Here is a 19,428-nt window from a genome sequence, read left to right as displayed (position 1 = left end):
TCAAACTCCAAATGTGAGTTCACTCACACGCGGAAACGCAAACGGGACTTGGTTCTTGAGAGTACATTGACCCAATACTCATCACACCAATGTGGAAACACAGAATGCAAAGCCCAGCGTGGAGAAGACCACTCTAGGTTTGCAGGAGGAAAGGTCCACAGGCCAAACCACTCTATAGAGACTGGGAACCAGGGCACCAGCTCGCCCTTCACCCTGGGCGTGTGACGCCTGGACACACTTCCCAGCCTCGCAGGCAGCGACACAGGCGGAGCGTCCCTCCTCCAAACTGCTGGGGACCTCGAGGGTTTTGGATTAGGGATTTTTTCAGATTTTTGTACATATGTGATGACACATCTTGGGGATGAGACCCAAGCCTAAAAGGAAGTGTATTTATGTTTCACATACCCCTTGTACACACGGCCTGAAGGTTTCATACGATATTTTAAAAGTAATTTTGTGCAAGAAACAAATCTTTATGGTGTGGAAATTCCACCGGGACACCCTGCCAGCACTCCAAAGGGGTGGATTGGGAGCATTTCAGATTGTGGACTTTCGGATCCAGGATGCTATTTCAACCCCCCGTGTGTGTCATCTTTCTCGGAATCCCCATTCAGGTGAACAACGAAAACCAGAGCACTCCTGGATGGCTCACCCAGTGCTGTTCTACCCTAACGGGCACCTGAGGGAACCAGCGTTTCACAGGGACACCGGTCACCAGGCCTGCCGACTCCAGCAGCCACGCTTAGTGAGCACGGGCAGGCACGGATCCGCGGCCAGCCTTGTCTCCCTCCTTGGCCCCGCATCCACGACTCCCAGCACCTCCCAGAAAGCCAGAGTGTCCGCCAGCCCGACGCCCCAGGACAGAGCTCAGGGGCTCGGGGCCATCACTCGTCCTGCCCCAGTCCCAGCCTGGCCAGGGAGGGGCGAGTGGCTCAGCACTGTGCTCTAGTGCCACGCGGACTCGTTGCCAGGGCTGCTCTTGCTATTTTGTGTGCCCCACGCGAGGAAAGAACAAAGGTCTGGGTCCCTGCACTGCCAGGCTCCTGCACTACGCCACAGAGTCCTAGGAGACAGCTCAGTTCTTCACTCACAGGCTGAAAATGCCGGGTGGCCCAGCAAGGCCTGGCTCCTGGTGGAACCCAGGTGTGTCTGGGCAGTCTGATGTTGAGCAGACCCTGCGTGACCTCAGAAGACTGTCCGGCAGCACATGCACCCCTGGCCATAGGCACTGACCGGAAACCTGAGCCACGGAGGCCAGCGTCCCTGCCTCTCACCGATGGAGGATTCCGTCTGCGAGCAACGCGCGGTTCTGTGCCTACCTGAGAAGGGGGCCGTCAGGAGCGGTATTTTGATGGGCGCCAATGTCAGGAAGTGGCAGGGCTGCACGCTGGCAGGGGATGGACCCCGGAGTCCCTCAGGGTCCACGGAGACCATAGCGGCGGCAGCGGCTGCAGCGGCGGCTGCGATGGCGATGGTGGGACTGTTGCTGATTGGCTTAAGGCTGTTATGGCAACCACCTGCGGAAGAGGGACAGGTCAGAATGGGATGTGCGTCTTCCACGGTGACAGACGCCTGCTGCACCATGTCAGGCACCAGCACCCAAACCCCGCGCCAGCTCCCTCCAGAGAAAGCCCACCTGTGGGCCTCCCTCCCCAGAGGAAGCACTTGAGGGTGGACTGTGCAACTGCACATGCCCTGCAGGATGTCCAGTGCACTGCAGAGCCCGCGGTCACCCGGGAGAGGAGCGAGACCCCTGCACCCTAACAGAAGCAGCCCAGCTGTGATGCACGTGGATAGTGCACAACGTCAGAAATCACCACAACAGGCCGGGGCAGGGTGCACCTCTGTGACCCCAGCAACCAAGGATGGCAAGTTCAAGGTCAGCCTGGGAAACTTGGTGAGACCCTGTGTCCAGGTCTAAAATCAAAAAGGCTGGGGATGTGGCTCAGTGGTAAAGTGTCCCTGGGCTCAATCCTCAATGCACAAGAGGATGAAAGGAAAGAGAAGCCACGGTGACAAGAGCGTGGTCACTGGAGCCACTCCAGGCCACACACATGGGATGGAGAGGGCTTGCTGGAAGGGGCAGCTGTGGGTCAGGGCAGACGGGTGTCCTGAGCTCACGGGACCCGGCCTGCAGCTGCAGGATGCGGGCAGCCTCCTGCCATCAGGTTGTCCCTGGTGAGGACTCGGCCACCAAAGGGATCAAGGACAGTTATGCAATGACTCACAAGACAGGTGAGTGACAAAACAGGCCAGAAAAGCACTTAGATATCTACACCTCGGTCACTGACAGGTGCGGCTTGCTCCCGCTCACAGGGACAGAGGCGAGGGCCCACAGTGCACAGCTGCCTCCAGGCGTGGCCTCCCAGAGGACATACAGACTACATTTGTCTCACTTATTTGCCTTCTGTGATAGGTCGATGGGCACAAGGGGAAAGGCAGAGAAGGGGGTCAGGAGCACAGGGAGGAACCACTGGCCCCTAGAGGAGAGGGCCACGGACAAACAGCAGGGAGTGCAAAGGCCCTGTGTGTCCAGGAGAATGGGAGGCAGGTGGAGGGGGCAAGGGGGAGGACGTGGGCGATGAGGAAACAGGGCTGGCTGGGGGACAGCAGGCAGTGCAGGTGGACGCAGGTGGACACAGGTGTGTGGTGACTGGGGTGGCACTTGGCGTGGGCAGACATTGAGGGATGGGGCCTGGAGCAGAGAAGGGCCAGCCCTGACACCATGTGGATGTCCTGATCTTGGCTGCTTGGGGATGACAGGCAGGGCTCGGTTCAGCCCAGGCCCAGGGACAGTGCCTGCCGATCTGCGTCTCAGAGAGCCTTCCACCAGGATGTCAGACGGGTTTAAAAAGCTGCCCGTGGGGGACTGGAAGTCAGTCTTGAACGTGGACATAAATCTGGCTCCTCTCCTTCCTGTCTGCCCGGTTTCTGAAGTCCCAGTGCCGGGCAGACATGGATTCTGAACCTGAGTTGACTTTTCACCAAGCAGCGCCGGGCTGCAGAAAAAACCAGCAGAAGGTGCCGCTCCCTCCTTGGCCACCCCAGGTCCCTGCTGGCGCCTTGCTCTGCCGCGGTGCGTCTCCACAGGGGAGAGCTCTCGGGGACACACAGTGACTCACTAAGACCCACAGTTTCCTGCAGGATTCGTTGTCATTGGCGCTGAATGTCCTACGGGTTTTTGACAAACGCACACTGACGCGTATCTGCCACCCCAGCCTCACCCAGAGTCCTGCGGCCCCAGAAATGCCCACACTGCACTTTCCCCCTCCTCCCACCCCCACAGCCCCTGGCCTATCCACTGTGGCCATGTCTTCTCCGAATGCCCTGTGATCAGAAGCAAGCCTTGCCCAGCCATACCGACTGGCTTCTGCCCTTGGCCATGTTCACTTAACGTCCCTCCATCCCCCACCGAGCGAGGCGCATGGGAGCTTCCTTCACGTCTCCCAAGGAACGACAGCTCATTCCTGGTTATGGCTGAGTAGTATTTCACTCCAAGGACGCAGCAGTTACCCACTCACCCACTGAAGGACGTCCCGGGAACTTCCAAGTGTTGGTGATTATGAATAAACTGCTACAACAGCTGTGCCCAGATCCTAATGTGGACATGAGTTTTCAAATCCTCTGGGTAAATACCAAGGAGGGGAATTGCAGCATAACATGGTAGAGGTATGAGTAGCTTTGTAAGAAACCACCGACTCCTCCCGAGAGGCTGACTGCTCTGTCCCCAACAGCCACACACTGCTTGTGGCACTTGCTGTCCCCAGTTCTGGACCTCGTCTGTTCCACTGGGGTGTAGTGGATCCCATCATTCCCATGTAGGGATCGAAAGTCAGAGAACATAAGCAATACTCAAAACCCTACAGCTTAATAACAAAACCGCCCCACAGCAGACCCCGTAGATAAGTGAAAATGTCCCCCGGACCCCCCTGAGCACCTGACTGTGCTGCTGTTCTCTGCTGGCACGGCCCCTCTGTGCTGGCACCACATTGCGGTCCCACTGCAGGCTGCTTTCCCATGAGATATCACAGATAGACACCCCCTTTACCACTGAGTGGCCAGCTGCTGCTCAGAGCCCACTGCTCCTGGGGGTGCAAGTGCCACATGGACCTGCCATACTCACTCACTGCGTCCCAGGTGACGCCCAGGCGAGCAGCATGGCAGAGACCACTGCGCCCCAGGTGGACACCTGCGTGTTTCACCCAGGACCAGGCCAGGGGTGAGCCTCTGCAAGCACCGGGGCATGCAGCCATCAGTTGAATGACTGATTTGGGGAAAATCTCAACACACTTCCAAGTCCCGTGTGAGTGCTTCTTATTCAAAGTGGCTTCTCCCTCTCCAGAAGTCCTTTCTCCACTGCTTCTCCACAGCTGGCTGTAACCACTGGAGCCCTGCCCAGTGCTTCTCGAGACAATGGCAAGGGGAGTCCTCAAGGGCTGCCCAGGAAGAGGTGGCTCAGAGGACGGCCCAGTCCTGAGCTGCTGGAAGCCCCCAGGAAAGGGCCAGGGGTGGGAGCAAAGAGCAAAGCCCCTCAGGCCCCCTGAGCTGGCCCTTCATCACCCCAGGACCCTTGTCCTGCCCGGCCCAGGAGCCCCAGGCACCAGCCCTAGGGACGGGCCCTGTGTGGACACCTGACTCATGCCCACAGCAGGACGCATGTGTGGCCCAGCAGTGACCACCAGCAGCAGGCCTCTCTTCCTGCCTCTCTGCAGGAGGCTCAGAGCTGCACTGAGGCTGTGAGAGCCCGGGAGGCGCCAGGCCTGGAACCCTGGGCTGCGACGGGGGAGGGGCTGGCAAGGCCCCCCACCCACAGAAGGAGAGGTTGACGTCTTCACGGCGAATGCAGGTCACCATGTGTAAGACAGCAGCCTGGTGGGATTGGGATGCAGACTGGGGCCGGAGGGGTGCAGCTCCAGTCCAAAGACCAGGTGATGTCTGGGGCCTGACCAGGCAATTACAAGGGCAGTGCCTGGCGAGCCGCCAGGACACCTTTCTCTCCATGCCAGAAGGGGTGCAGGACTGGCACCTGGCAGGCTCCCAGACAGCAGCAGCAGATGGGGCCTGGGGCAGGCTCCCTCCCGGCAGTGCCCCCAGCAGAGGTGGCACCTCCCCTCCTAGGGGTCCACCAGAGGCCTCAGGCCCAGGGCAAATCCAGGCACCTCTGGAGTGCATCCTCATGGGGCGGGGGGCCTAGAGACACTCCCCACTGTCTTCATCATGGGTGGGGGGCCTGGAGACACTCCCCATCCACCTCCTCCTGGGACAGGGGCCTGGAACACTTCCCACCGTTTCGGACCTGAGCCCTGCCGAGCCCTTCCTTTGGCTCTCCTGCTGCAAGTACATAAACCTGCAGGAACCCTCTTCAGAAGAGAGGCCACCTCTGTGCTGTCCACGTGGCCTGGACCCTGCCCTGCTCTGTGAGGGAGGGAATGGGCTAGGGAGCTGGGGAGCCTGCGGGCGCCTCCTCCAGGTCCCCTGGCCTGCACCATCCCAAGGGGGTAAAGCCAGGGCCTTCACTCCAGGCTCCTCTGACTGGCTCATCCGAGCCCCTGAAGGGCTAAGTTCCTACTCGAAGCCCCTCCCATTGGCCAGGTGTCCACATGGTCGGCCATCACCCCTGGGGTGCAGGGGAGACCGGAGGCCCTGCAGGTGGGCTCCATTCCCTCTGTCCTGTGTTGCCGACCACACCCCAGAGGTTGGCAGACTGTGCCAACAAGACCTTATTTAAACACAATTTTTAAAACATGCTACAAGGAGACAGGGAGTGGCAGTGAACACCCAGGGCCAGGCCTGTGGGTGGACAAGGTGCTCGATGCTTCTGCTTAAGACAGGCCCGGCCTCAGGACCTCAGTGATGCGCTACCCTTGCATGTTTTGAAACAAATTTGATCCATCATTCAAAATGAAGATGACCTTTAGCAATGAACAGGAAAATAACTAGAGTGTTTTAAACAGATGTTAAGGTCAGAGTGTTTTGTAGATGGAAGTGTGAAGATATTTTTATCACTATGTGATTTTTGTTGCCAGAACTCATCTGTCAACTAAAGATACAAGCAAGCCTACCTTTTGAATCGCCCTCAGACACGAGCTTGGAAGGAGCACCCTTAACCTGCCCGAGCCCTTCGGCTGCATATGGAAATAGAACTCCCTGATTCTCACCAAATCAGCCGATAAACTGATTTTCATGACTTGTGGCTGAGCAGGAAGGACGAGGTCCTGTCTCACTGTACACTTCCTGGAGCTCTGCTCTTGGGGACCTTCAACCTGAAGCCATCGCCCAGCCCATCAAGGTAAACAGTGCCTGGCCCTGAGCCCCAAGACACACCCTAAAGCCACAGTGCACCTGGACACGGGCACTTTCACAATGAACAGCATTGCATGGCGGGCAGGGCCGGGCTGGGAGGAAGGGTGGGACCGCCTCCTGCTTTCCTTCCTCTCTGCCTCCGCAGCACCTGCTTGTCAGGCAGCCAGCCTTGCTGCACCCAGGCCTTGGGCAGCGCTGGGCCTGAGACACAGAGCAGGAGGCACCAGGCCAACAGACGAGCACCCTCGGGCACCTGCTTCTGAGGACACCAGCCAGGAAGCCAGGGCGCCAAGGAGAGCCCCACGCCAGCTGCTCCCGGGAGAGCGCGTCTCAAGCCAAGTTGGAAGAGGAGCAGCAGCGCTCAATAAATTGGGTCGACTGATAAATAATAATAACTTGCTTTCCCCAAAGGACTGCAGAAAACCCCTTAGTTGGGTAAACAGTGAGATAAGATAGGACCAGCCAAAACCCTGCTAAGCCAGCTAAGAGATAAACCAGAAATGCCGCCCCATAAGCATCCCTTATGAAATCAATGCTTAAAGCCACAGTCGTTAACCATGCATATCCCTGGTGGAGAGTTGGAGGAGAGGGCGGGGTGGGGCTCCAGAACCCTGCGCTCAGCCCCAGCCCTTGGCGACCTCTGCCACTGCGGCCATGTGAGTCGCTGCCACCGACCTGTTTCTCCAGTTACCACCTGACAAAGGAGCTTCGTCCACATTGATCTACAGTAAGCGCTTGGCCAGCAGCGAGCAGGACAGCTGCTAGCCACCCTGTTTGCAGTGGGAGAGAGAGAGGCTTGGGGACACAAGAATCACACAAAGGCCACAGTGAGCAGTGGCACCTGCCTCCCCTAGTCAGGCCCACCTGGCCGGGTCCCCCTCTGCAGGGCTGGGGCTGGCCCCCCTGGCTGAAGACACACTTTCCCTGTCTGACACACCTGAGGACAAGTGCTTCTCAAAGGCGCTCCTTGGTGTCCCCAAAGCCCCCTGGCTGCGTGCACAGATGGGTCTGGCCACGGGCAGCATGACCGGTTAAGACTCTGTGGCCTCAGCAGTGCCGAGGGCAGCAGGCTCTGCAGTGGACCCTCTGACCCATTCACACTGCTACCGACTCCTCCAGCACCGGCTGCCAGAGCCTGCAACCCATCTAGAATGGGATTCAGCAGAGGGAAGGAAGGGAGGGACACTGTCCAGGGGAACTGGGTGGTGGGCGGGCAGGCGCTCCAGACCCTAAATGTCAGGCTGAACAAGCTAAGTTGGCACTGTGCCACTCAGGGCACCCACGAATGCTGGGCAGTATCCTGGGCTCCCCACCTCTCTGGGCACACAGAGAGCAGCCAGGCCTTGCCCTTGGTCTCTCCTGCAAGAAGGCAGGTGTCAGAAGAAGACGGGTGAGACCTCACGGGACCCAGGCCTCTGTCACTGCCAGAGGCCACCAGCCTCAGGGAGGAGCATGCCAGCATCAGGGCCCTGAGACCACCTGGAGGAGTCATCAGCCGCCACGCTGGGAACTGTCACCCCCAGCAGGTTGCAGAGCGGGTGAGAAGTTAGGGCCTGGACATCTGCAGAAGACTGTGCGGGGGCCCCGCTTGCCACGTCTGCATGCGAGGACACCGTGTGGGGGAGGACTCCAGGACTCAAGGTGGCAGAGAGTCAGGTAAACAGTAGATGTGGTGAGTCCTCGCAGAGGGGAAAACTGGATCTGACAAGCACCCTGTCACGCTCTCCATGCACAGGGACATGGACAGCCTGCCGTCCGCCTCTGCTTAGCAAGTGAGCTCGACCCCAGGGGAAGTCCTGCAGGCCTCCCTCTATCAACCGGTCATGATTTCTGCAGAAGACTGTGTGAACAGGACACTGGCTTCAGGCACACAGAGCACACACAATGGGCACTGATGAGGCTGTGACTGTCACAATCTAATCACGAGCTTTCAGGGACCTTGAATCAAAACCCTAACACTGGCTTCCCACTGAACCAGGGGTCAGATCTGACTCTAGACCTGAGAACAACCGAGTCCCTGCTCTCTGGGACCCTCCACCAGGGGCGCACAGTGACAGCCTGGTCACTGCCGACCGATGTGCCTGCTCACCACATGTCCAACCTCCAGCCTCCAGCTGCCCCGAGTCAGTCCCATAAACAATGAGTGAAGACAGCCCCTCCTCCTGGGGCTGCTCCCAGACAGTGGACACCAGCTCCCTCGCAGCGCCTTCTGAAGGCACCTCCACTCTCCTCCAACACCCACCCTGCAGCCATGCCCACGAAACGCTGCTGAGGCCCACAAAGCGAAGGTGCAGCCCACACTCCCTGCCTGCTGCCCAGGGGACCTCTGTCGATGCCCTTTGAGCCCAAGACCCCAGTGAGCCCAAAGATCCAGATTCAGGCCTCCCTCTAAACACGGCTCCCAGTCCCCGTCCGTCCCCTCAGAGGGCCCAGAGAAGCCTCAGGCTCAGGCAGCAGGTTTCCAGCAACGGCCTGGGCACAGCAGTGCCTGGAATGCCCCTGCTCAGGACCTTCAGGAAACAAGGACATGACGTCAGGTGCCACCCAGAGGGAGAGCAAGCGACCCAGGAAAGTGTCTCCCCGTGGAACTCCCCCAGCACAAAGGGAACAGTCCATCAATAAATGTGCCGGAGAAACCTGCTTCCCTATTTTACCCCCCTTCCCTCCCCTGCCTGGCACGTGTTGGGAGAGTGGCCACTGTCTGGCCTCTGCTAGGGTCAGCGAGGAGGGCGTGTGTTGCTGTTGTGCAGCTGCAGGCAGCTGGTCCTCGCAGCAGACACGGGGAAGGAGAAGCCTGGAGAAGTGGAGAATCGCCCATGTTTACCTTCGGCAAAGACCGCTCTGTCTCTTCAGAATGATACGCAAAACTGGGCCCAGAGGGACTGGCGGAGTCCAGGCGACGGCATCCCCCGGAGACACTCACCCGGGGTGAGGTGGTCCACCGTCCCCGCCCGCATGCCTCAGCTCAGCTGGGACGGGAGGACTTGCTGGTCCTGGTGCTGGACCTCTCCCCAGCCCTGTGGGCGCTGTGCGCAGCCCTTGGCCCTCACTGACTCGCGGGCCACTTGTCTGTGCTCAGGAGATGATCTGCACAGGGCTGCTGTCGGTCCTGCCTCGCTCCTGGCCCCGGAGGGACGCTCTTCCCAGCGAGCTGCTACCTGGCTTCCTCTCTTTCTGAGATGGGGTTCAGTGTGCGGCCCAGGCTGGTCCTGACCTTGTGGGATCAAGGGGTCCTCCTTCCTCAGGTCCCCAGGAGCTGGGGCCACAGGTGCGCCACCACACCTGCTCTGGCTTGCTTTCCACCTGACGCCCTGCTGTTGGGCTCACTCACTCTGAGTCACGGCGAGGCTCCCGAGGCCCCAGAACTAGAGGTCCTGCCGACCGGGATGTCCTGTCTCCCTCGGCTTTCCCAGTGGAGATCCACCTGTTGGGCTTGCCACCCACCGGCCGTGCTATGTGGACCCGCTCAGCCCTCCTTCCTGTCCCCAGCCACAGTCCAGGTTTCCCCAGATGGGACTGCTGCCTCGGTGGAGCTGGTGGGCTCGCGGTCTCAGAGTGTGCAGCCCCAGGCAGTGGTGCCTACCCCAGAGACCCGTGGGGAGCTCTGAGGCCCCAACCTGTGAATGGTGCTCCCTGCCCAGTCCCTGTCCTGTCTCATGATGACGGGCTCTGCGTCCCAGCCCCACCGTGCATGGTGCAGCCAGGATCCCTGCGCTTCTCCCCAGCATGTGGGGACTCCCAGCCAGGTCTCCTCTGCAGAGCTGACGGGCGAAAAGTCACAGTTCTGACGTACGTCTCACCAGGACCCTGATGTCATGACCCCAGAGGCCCCCGGGGTCCCACTAGTCAGAACAGGAGTCCACTCTCATCCACACGAATGGCAGCCGTGATGCCCATGGCAGGGACACTGAGAGCCCCACATGGGAGGCCTGCTCTCCAGCCTGCGGGTGTGGATGGTACAGGACGAGGGCGCATGCGCTCTCCGTGCCGGGAAGGTGGGGGATGCACTCCGCTCTGCTCATCAGCTTAGCCACACTGATTTACTGTTAGTTTTATGGTCTCCTGTAACTGCACAATAATTTGAATATTCATTTTATTAAAACTAGAGATTAATCACACTACCCCCAAGGACAATTGCCGCTCACACTCGGTAGAGCAGACATCCTGATTGCTGCAACGAAGCCAGTCAGAGTGGGCAAGGGGCAGGAAGGCAGGGAAGCAGTTTTCCTCAGGAGAAACAGCCTGCTTCCAGGAGCTCCTGGCCCCGCACTGCCTGCCCCCCCCCCCAACCCCCGTCACCCCCCACCCCCGTCACCCCGGCCAGCACTGCAGAGGACCAGGCTTCCAGGAATCAGACCCGTAAGGAAGGAGCCAGTGTGCAGCAGCCCAGGCTCAGGTGCCTGGGTGGGACAAGGACCATGGCAATGTGTGGGCATCCTGGCCAACCTGGACACCAGCGTGGGCTTGGAAGAGCCTCTGAGTCCCCTAGACCACATCCTGCCAGAGCCCAAGACTTGCCTACCCATCTCACACACATCTATACCCTGGGGCAGTACTGCGCTCAAAGCCACACCCCATTCTGTGCATACAGAAGGCACTTAAAATGCGTGTTAAGAAGAGACAGCAATGGTCTCCTGTAAAGCTCACCCGGTGAGTAGCTGCAGTGGTGTAAGAGGCCGACCAAGCCTCCTGGACCTCTCAGTGTGCTCCTGAGACGGTTTCCCTCGGGGGATCCAGCAGCACCCTCCACATAGGGTGCAAAGAGCAGGCCAGTCTGGCACCAAGAAGAGCGACCTCTGCACCATGGTGGCACTAAGGAAGGTTAACCCTTTGCCCTAAAATAATAACCGCACTTGCTCCCTAAAGCTGCAGCTGGCATATTCTACTCCTAACAGGAAGATAGCTCTCATTGACCTTGAACCTGGCACGATCCCCTTTGCTCAACAACAGAAGTTTTGTGGAGAGCTCCTTGATGCGTTAAGCCACGTGCTGCGGCTCATCATCAGGGGGCTGCTTTCAAGCCACTTCATTATGTGCGACACACACGCCGCACGCTCACCTCTTACCCGCCTCCTAATATCCCACGGCAGTAATGAAGTGCAGGAAATGATGCTCAGCCCGAGCCTTCCTCTTCGGAGATGCAGTCAGACGGCAATGCAATCAAGCCGCTGACGGTTTTGAGGAACGTTGCTGCTTTGCTGTGCCGATCTTCGTTATGAAATTAAGATGACTGAATGCCTCATAATTGAGATACCAAATATGCTCTCCTCGTCGCCACCTGCCTGAGTGGCTCTTGTGCTGGAGCCCCCAGGTGAGCGCACGCGCTGTGCACTGGCAAGACTTGAGGACGGAGGACACAGGTAAATGTGTCCACTCGGATGACTTCATTCCTCAAACCCAAACACTTCCACAGGAAATAGCCTCCAGGCCAGGGTTCCATGCATGTCCCCAGTGAATACACACAATGTTTGAAAACGAAAATCGAAAACGACATTGTCAGAAAGTATCTCTCATTGTTTTCAGCTACTGAGATGTGTCTCACTGAGTTCCTGCTTCAGTGTGGCATGACAGAGCTAGATGGGGTCCGTCCTTGAGCACTGAAGCCCTGAGCGAGCCGAGGCCTGAACCGGCAGCTTCGCGGCACTGTCTGGCTCTGAGTGTCCTTGCTGAGCTCACAGCTGCAAGTGACAGGAGAGCCCTCCTTGTGCACACAGACCTGTCCGGGACCTTGCACAGAGCTGTGCAAGGAGGGAGCGAGGACCACGGTGGACAAAAGGGGCTTAGCACTGGCAGGCCAGTCGCTGAAGAGACTGGAAGGGACGGGGGTCTGAGCCCAGCTGGAAGCCCAGCCTGAGTCACCAGGTCTCCCGGCCACAGCGCCGCCTGCTCCAAAGCTGCAAGAGCTCAGTCGCTGCATCTGCACAGACTGACGGGCACAGAACGTCCTGCAGCCAGTGAGGGGGGCTCAGCCAGACCCAACCACACCAGGGCTCACCAACGTCCATCCCCAGGCACTTCACAAGTGGCCATGGTGCCCTCGCAAGTGTGGGCTCAGGTTCAGCCTGAGGAGCCATGGACAAGCCAACAGGGGAGTCAGTGGAGCAGTCGGTGGCGATGGGACAGTGGCTGGAATGAGTGGTGGGAGCACAGAAGCCAGGTGCCCCTCGTAAAGGGACACAGGTAGGTGAGCCCCCAAGGTCAGCTCAGCAGAGATCTTAAGAAAGCAGGATGAGCAGCCGTGAGGGCATCTGAGTAAAAGTGTCCCCGGCAGAGGGACATCCCCAAGGGACCGCTCGTCCTGAGGCAGCGACTTGGAGAATCTCCATTTTCCAGGAGAAGCCCACAGGTCAGGAGCTTCCTACCCAGGGGAAATCCAACAGATCACAGGAAGGCCCGGGGACAGAGCAGGGGCTCGGGGGGCTTCACCCCCCACACGGGGGTCTGGTCAGCCCTCAGGAGGAAGGTGTGGGAGGATGCTGAGACTGTAGCCCAGGGAACCTGAGTTCACAGCGGCTCACCAGTAACCACTGCCTCCCACTGTCCTCTGGCTCATGGTCCCTTCTGGAGCTGGAAAGCTCTGATTGAGCACTCCAGTGCAGGCCCTGGCCAGACTCCACCACTGACCAGCTGAGCCGAGCAGCCGGGGGCAGAGCCACTCTCCTAGACCCTCCTTGGATTTCTCACCTGTGAGATGGGGACAAACCCTGCCCCAGAGCACATGGGTCTCCCACCACATTGAGCTCGACTCTCAAGACTCATCATCTTTTCAAATGCAGCCTGAGCCGTGCTTCCTGCCCAGGACCACGACCTGACCAGGCAGCTGGTCCCTCTCTCTCTGTGTCCTCCCACGCCCCTCTGCGTGGTGCTGGTGCCTCCTCCCGAGTGGCCATGGGGCCTGTTGGCTCCTGCTGTCTCCCACGCGGGCACTGACAGGGAGGAAGCAGTCGGGGCTGTCTGTTGAGGTGTGACCACTCTCACAGGGCAGCTGGGGGGCCTTGATCCCCTGGCCAGGCTCAGTTCTCTCTCCTCCCTCTGGAATTTCATGGATTCCAGGCTAACTTAGCCCAGGGTCTTCTCTCCCATCTGGACACATTTCTGGCGAGGTGTAAGTCTGTCTGGCCAAATGTCACTTTGTCCGGGATCCCTCACTTTGCTCCTTAATGAGGTGGGTTTTCAGTGGCCCCTCCTGGGACACGCAAGTCCTGGGGAACCCAGGCTGAGCAATGTCCAGAACCCCCTGGCGGGAAGGACCTGTGGGACATGCCCTGGGTGCTGAGCCTCTCTGCTCCCTCAACCGCCCGCCCTGCCTTCTTTCTCTCCTCCCTCCCTTACCCACTCCCCGCCTGTCCCCAGACAGCTCCAAGGAATGGCCCCTGAATAATCTGAAGGAATGGAGGACGGGTTCTGAGACTTAGCAGGTCTCAGATGACAGATGCTGAGGCCAGCTGCTCTGGGGGACCCCCTCAGGGAGCGTCATAGGCAGGCTTCTCCTTGTGCCCTGGCCCAGCGAGCGGGCACCCCAGGCCATCTGAGCTGCCTATGAGGCTCAGGGGCATCTGTGCCTGCGTGGGGGAGAGGCACGGTGCCCACACACCTATTCTTTTGTGGTGATGCTTAGCCACACATACATGTGGGCACCCCTGGAGGGGCACCGTGACGGGCTCCAGGTGGGCAGAGTGAGCCCTGCTGCCCGTGTGCCAGCCACCACGCCAGTGGCAGCCAGAGGATCCTTGAGTCAGGCCCTCCTGGGAGCCACCCGCCTGCTCACCCCCAGGTAAGATGTCTTGCTCTCCAGGGAACCTGAGCTCGTCTCTGGCGCACCTTCCTCTTCTGAGTCCATATTCAAATCTTGACCTTCAGAGCAATCTCAAAGTGCCATTTTTTAAAAAGTCACTATTCAGGTGATCGCTGTGGGCCCCTGTGAGAATTCTTTTTCTCCTGTGCCTCTGTTTCACGATCTCAGTAAGCCACCACTGACCCTCACTAATGTCCACGTCTACTGCAGACCGTAGAACCCACCTCTGCTGCCCAGAGGAAGCAGGTCCCCCCTACGACGCCGCTGCTGTCTGTGCACGCCCATCCTGTCTGGGCCTTGCAGGGGTGTGGGTCTGTGGGTCAAGGCTCGCCTGGATCTGGCTGCCTGGGGAAGCTACCTGCGGGCTGCGTCCATCATGGAGAATGAATGCAAATGTCCATCATGGAGAATGAATGCAAATAGGCTCATCAGAACAAAGGAGATTCAAGGTTAATTCCCAGGTTTTAAAACTCCACTGTACTGAGATAATGCCACCTGAAGTGAAGGCTTCCTTTCCTGAGAGGAGGGAACGGAACACTGCTGGTGTCCAAGGCATTTCTCGTGCACCTGAGGAATAGGGCCGCTGTGATAAGACCAGACCACCCGGTTGTCACTGCAGGAGCACAAGGGGCGCCCCTGGCTCCCTGGGGAGTGCTCCTCTCTGCTGCCCCAAGGCAGATCCCCAGCAGCTCACGTGGCGCCGCCTCCAGGCACCTCCAGAGGCTCCAGTCTCAGGTCTGCACGGGTGTGTTCTAAAGAGACCCTCCCCAGAAGCTACAGACATTCAGGGTCCACAAGCCTGGACTGCCCTGGCCTCCCACCTCTGGCCCTAAAGTGAAGACCACCCCATGCCCATGAATACCACCCCACGATCACCCAGCTTCTACTAAGCCACTGAGGAAATGACCCAAATCTCCACCCCAGGAGCACCGCATAGCCAGGTCTGCCCATCCAAACCTTTCAAATTCCTCAGCAGCCCATCTGAGGCCACTTCCTCAAGGACCCCACACTGTTCCTGAAGGCACCTGTGGATGGCAACACTGAGAGGCAGAAGGAGCTGATTCTCCCACGCGGTGCCCAGCCAAGGTGGCCTTCCCAGAGCAGCAGGAAGACCAGACTCCCCATCTGGGAACCTTTCACCCAAAGTTTATTAATCTACTCATACAAGTTAACACAGTGCAGTATTTGCCCAAAGAGAAAAGAAACTTGTCTGTAAGACCCACGGAGCAGACCCCTTTCATCTCCCTGTTTGGCTCACGGTCTGGCCCTGGCACCTCCACTAGCAGGGTGCGCGGCAGGTGCTCGGCCTGCTGGTGTGGAGTATGGAGAGGACATTGCAAGCCCTGGTTATGCCTACTCAGGAGAGGCAACACAGCCCAGGGCTCTGCTTCCCGGAGCTCAGATCTTACCTGCAAGACTCCGCACCTGGTTTGCAAAGGAAGACGATAATGGGCCGGTAAGTGGAATATTCCATTTTTATCTAACATCACTTCCCACATGTTCATTTCATGCAGGTCTTGAACCTAACTTTCTGGTGAATTAAAGCTCTGGTGATAGCTGTAATTCAGAGGAATCTGTGCACCAGTTTATCTGGCTTTTTGCCCAGCTATCAGAGTATATAATTTGAGGGTGTATAATTTGAGACAAAAATGTATCCTCTGTTGGAAGAATATTTCTTACTATACAATTTAAAAAATAAGTGCATGCACACCCCAGAGCTGACCAGTATTCTCAGCAAAAGCAGCTGAGTTGAATTTGGTTTTCAAAGGAGCTACGAGCAACTTCCCTGAGGGACCCCAACCCCGGGTAGGAGGCAGGTCTGTGCCAAAGAGAGAGCCAGTCTCCAAGGTCCACCTCTCTCCACTTCCCCTGGAGACTCGTGTCTTAGGCCACAGGTGCAGACAGGAAAGGCAGGTCTCCCATGTGGGCAGAGGCAGAGGCCAGCAAAGGTCTTCAGTAGCCCACTCCAGGACCTGAGATGTTCCAGGGATGGGTCTGGGCTGATGGTGCCCCTCAGCTGTGCAGGTGTAGATCTTTAGAGGAGGGCATAACCATCCTAGCCAGCAGAAGTTTCACAAACAGAGGTACGACGATAAGCTCCCAAATAAGAACACCAGATAAGTCAACGAGCAAGCCACCATGAGCGACAGCCGGTAAGTCAACACTCAGCAAACCTGCACCCAAAACAGGGATATCAAAATCTCATGTGCAGAATATGAAACAACTGCATGGGAAATGTTTTCAAGAGGAGCCAAGATCAAGACACTGAAAGGAATGGAGCAGATTTGAAAAAGAAAATCATGGAATTTCTAGAGATTAAAATTATTCACATTATAATTGTTGGAATAACAAACTTCTTAGGGACTTGAAATAGCAGATTAGACATGGATGAAGAGAGATTTAGCAAATGAAAAATACAACTAAAGAAATTATCTAAGTAAGTATGGAGAACAAAGATAAGTAATATGAAGGGGAAAGGATCTAATAACAAAAATGGTTTCAGAAGAATCATCTGAGAAAATAAAATATCTAATAATATAGAATAACAATAAGGATGTTTTAAAGAAATAGCTGTCACTATCATATTGTGACAATGTCCTTGTATTGTTCAGTAAGATGGTGCAGCAGCATGACATTTAACTCTATAGACTTTCAAGTTAAATATTTGTGGCATAAATTTTAAAGTATTTTAAATCTATACTAGAAAAATATATCAGAACAAAATGACAGAAACCAGGCCCAGTGGCACACGCCTACAATCCCAGTGACTCTGGAAGCTGAGGCAGAGGGATTGCAAATTCAAAGACTGCCTCAGCAAGTTAGTGAGGCCCTGTCTCAAAAATAAAAAATAAAAAGGCTGGGGATGTGGCTCAGTGGTGAAGCACCCCTGGGTTCAACCCTCAGTAACAAATGAGAGGGAGGAAGAGGAGGAGAGAGAGTGTCCGAGTTGAACATAGTGGCGTTTGTTTGATCACTGAGCCACATCCCTAGCCCTTTTTACTTATTTTTTATATTTTATTTTGAAACAGGTCTCCCTAAGTTGCCAAGGCTGGCTTTGAACACATGATCCTCCAGCCTCAGCCTCCCAAGCCACTAGGATTATAGGTGTGCATCACCACTCCCTGCTGACTTAGGACGTTTTCAAAAGTTGTCTCTTTGAAGAACAGATAAAATGGACAGAATTACAATGATGTTGAACAAGTAGATATTTTCAATGATGAGGTGAAAACACTCCTATACATTAAACAAGACAACTACTAACATAACATATTGAAAAGGTGAGCAAATATTTAGCAATCTTGCTCCAAAGACAGTTTGCAAACTGGGTTGCAAGTATGAATTCTAAAATATGTATGTATGACCGGCCAACCCAACCAGCATGAAAACACCAAGTACAGATAGTCATACAATTCAGTGCATTAAGTCAGTGGTTAGACAGCTTTCCACAAAACAAAGACCAGCCTTTCACATTGTAACAGGCAAACCCTACAAATTATCTCCAAGGAATATTCCTTCTAGTATTGTAAAACCTTCAAAGTGTTAAAAAGGAGGGGTCCCTTCCCAACGTATTCTAGGAAGCCAGTGTAATTTTCACACCATGCAGGTGAGCACAGTAAAAGAAAGACGAAATTGGGCAATTTCACACAAGCACAGAGGAGAGACCCCGAGCAAGCAGCAGGGAGCCAGCACCCGACTCACGAGAGGGACTGAGCCCAGCGGAAACGGCGGTGATTTCACATCACGATGCGCTTAAATGCCACGCTGCGCGGTGACCAATCAGAAGGAAAATAGAGAAAGCAGAGCAGGGAGAACCCCACTGAATTAAGGTGACAGAAGCAACACACCGGCAGCTGGGAGCCAGGGGGCGGGGAAGGCTGAGGGCATTCAGAGGACCCGCCGCGTGTGGCTGCCGCTGAGTGTGACCACGCCTCACGGGTGTCCATGTCCTCAGCGGAGACGCTGCATTCAGACGTGAGGCGGTACAGGTAAAAACAGGCTTTGCAGATCTAAACGCAAAATGCACAGGAATGGAAAGAAGAAGAACCAATGTTCCCTGAACTCAGCTCGTGCCAGATGCCTTCCGATGACCTTCAGGTGGGGAGATACTGTGACAACCCGGATTGAGAGGTCTTTAAGAAGACGGGAAAATTATTACAGAGAAGTGACGATCAATTCCTATCCAGCGTGTATGTGTGGTCCCTGGAATGTTTATGATAAGGAAACTCTGATCTACCGCTGGGTTTGTTAAAGCTGTTAAAGGTGAAGTAAACTAAATTTGAATATCATGGATGAATAAATATTACAGCATCGTCAGAGGAGAACACAAAACTGTGGGCACCGTGCTGCGCCCTGATAGTGATGCACCATATTTGTAAATATTTCCTGAGCTGTGGGCCATTTTATTCTTTCCTTCCACATTTTACTCATTTACGAAATTTTACATCTAACAAATATGGATTATCCTTGTATTGGAAAAAAGTAAAATATGTTAAATTAAAAAGTGAATCACTTTTGCACACGAGCATCGTACAAGCTTACCCCACTTAACTGCTGTTTGAGTAAATTAAAACAGACCTTTCTTCTCATAAGGTCATGGACACAGAGAGGTCACACCTGGGTTTCATTTGTTCACAGAATGAATGTCTTTGAACCCTCCTGAAAGTCTCTCTCAAATATACTGACCAATAGGGTTTTGGCCTTCACAATTGAACTGGGGTATTATCTTCCAGTACTGTCTTGTCCCTGAGGGGACACAGAGACACATGTGGCCCTGGAGCACTCGAAGTGTAGCTGGTCTGAACTGGGGTGTGTTCTAATTATTAAATACACCCTGCATTCCCCATGAAATGCCAAAGAACAAGCCATTATTAGACAGATTAATGATTTTGAATTGATTACATGTTCAGATAATGCTCTACATATTTTGGACAAATAAAATAAATTATTAGACTTTAGCTGTTGCTAGACTTTCAAAAAATATGAATGCCGAACATTTTAAATCCATGCCTAGTTTGTATTCTATTTCCACCAGCAAATGCTGCTTTAGAATAGGGGCTGGGGACAGGGGTCTGGAAACTCCCGGTGGGAAGGACGGCGGGGGTGAGTATGTCTAGGGGTCGAAGCCTGCAGGCGAGTTCTGACCTCTGCTCAGCTCTTCTCTCAGTGGCCCCTCAACGCTAATGCAGAGTTCAGGTCCCTATCTGTGAGCCGGGGCTCTCCTCTTTTGATAACTTGTCTCAATTTGTGGAACATCACCTATAAGTTAAGGAAAATAACCATCAACAGGAGATTGTTCTTTAAAATCATAAACTATGCCACTATAAACAAAT

General features: G+C 55.7%; 1 protein-coding gene across 1 annotated transcript in view; it reads right to left on the bottom strand.

Annotated features, from left to right (window-relative positions):
- Tcerg1l (transcription elongation regulator 1 like) overlaps positions 1-19,428 on the bottom strand; it is a 168,709-nt gene that overhangs the window by 130,467 nt on the left and 18,814 nt on the right. Inside the window, exon 4 of the mRNA XM_027929871.2 lies at positions 1,320-1,517. Within this exon, the coding sequence (XP_027785672.2) occupies positions 1,320-1,517 (198 nt within the window). The remainder of the gene's footprint in view (positions 1-1,319; positions 1,518-19,428) is intronic.

This window comes from Marmota flaviventris, chromosome 4 (genome assembly GCF_047511675.1).
Source record: "Marmota flaviventris isolate mMarFla1 chromosome 4, mMarFla1.hap1, whole genome shotgun sequence".
NCBI classification, from domain to species: domain Eukaryota; kingdom Metazoa; phylum Chordata; class Mammalia; order Rodentia; family Sciuridae; genus Marmota; species Marmota flaviventris.
The sequence above is the reverse complement of the archived record's forward strand: the minus strand, read 5'-3'. Positions and strand labels throughout refer to the sequence as shown.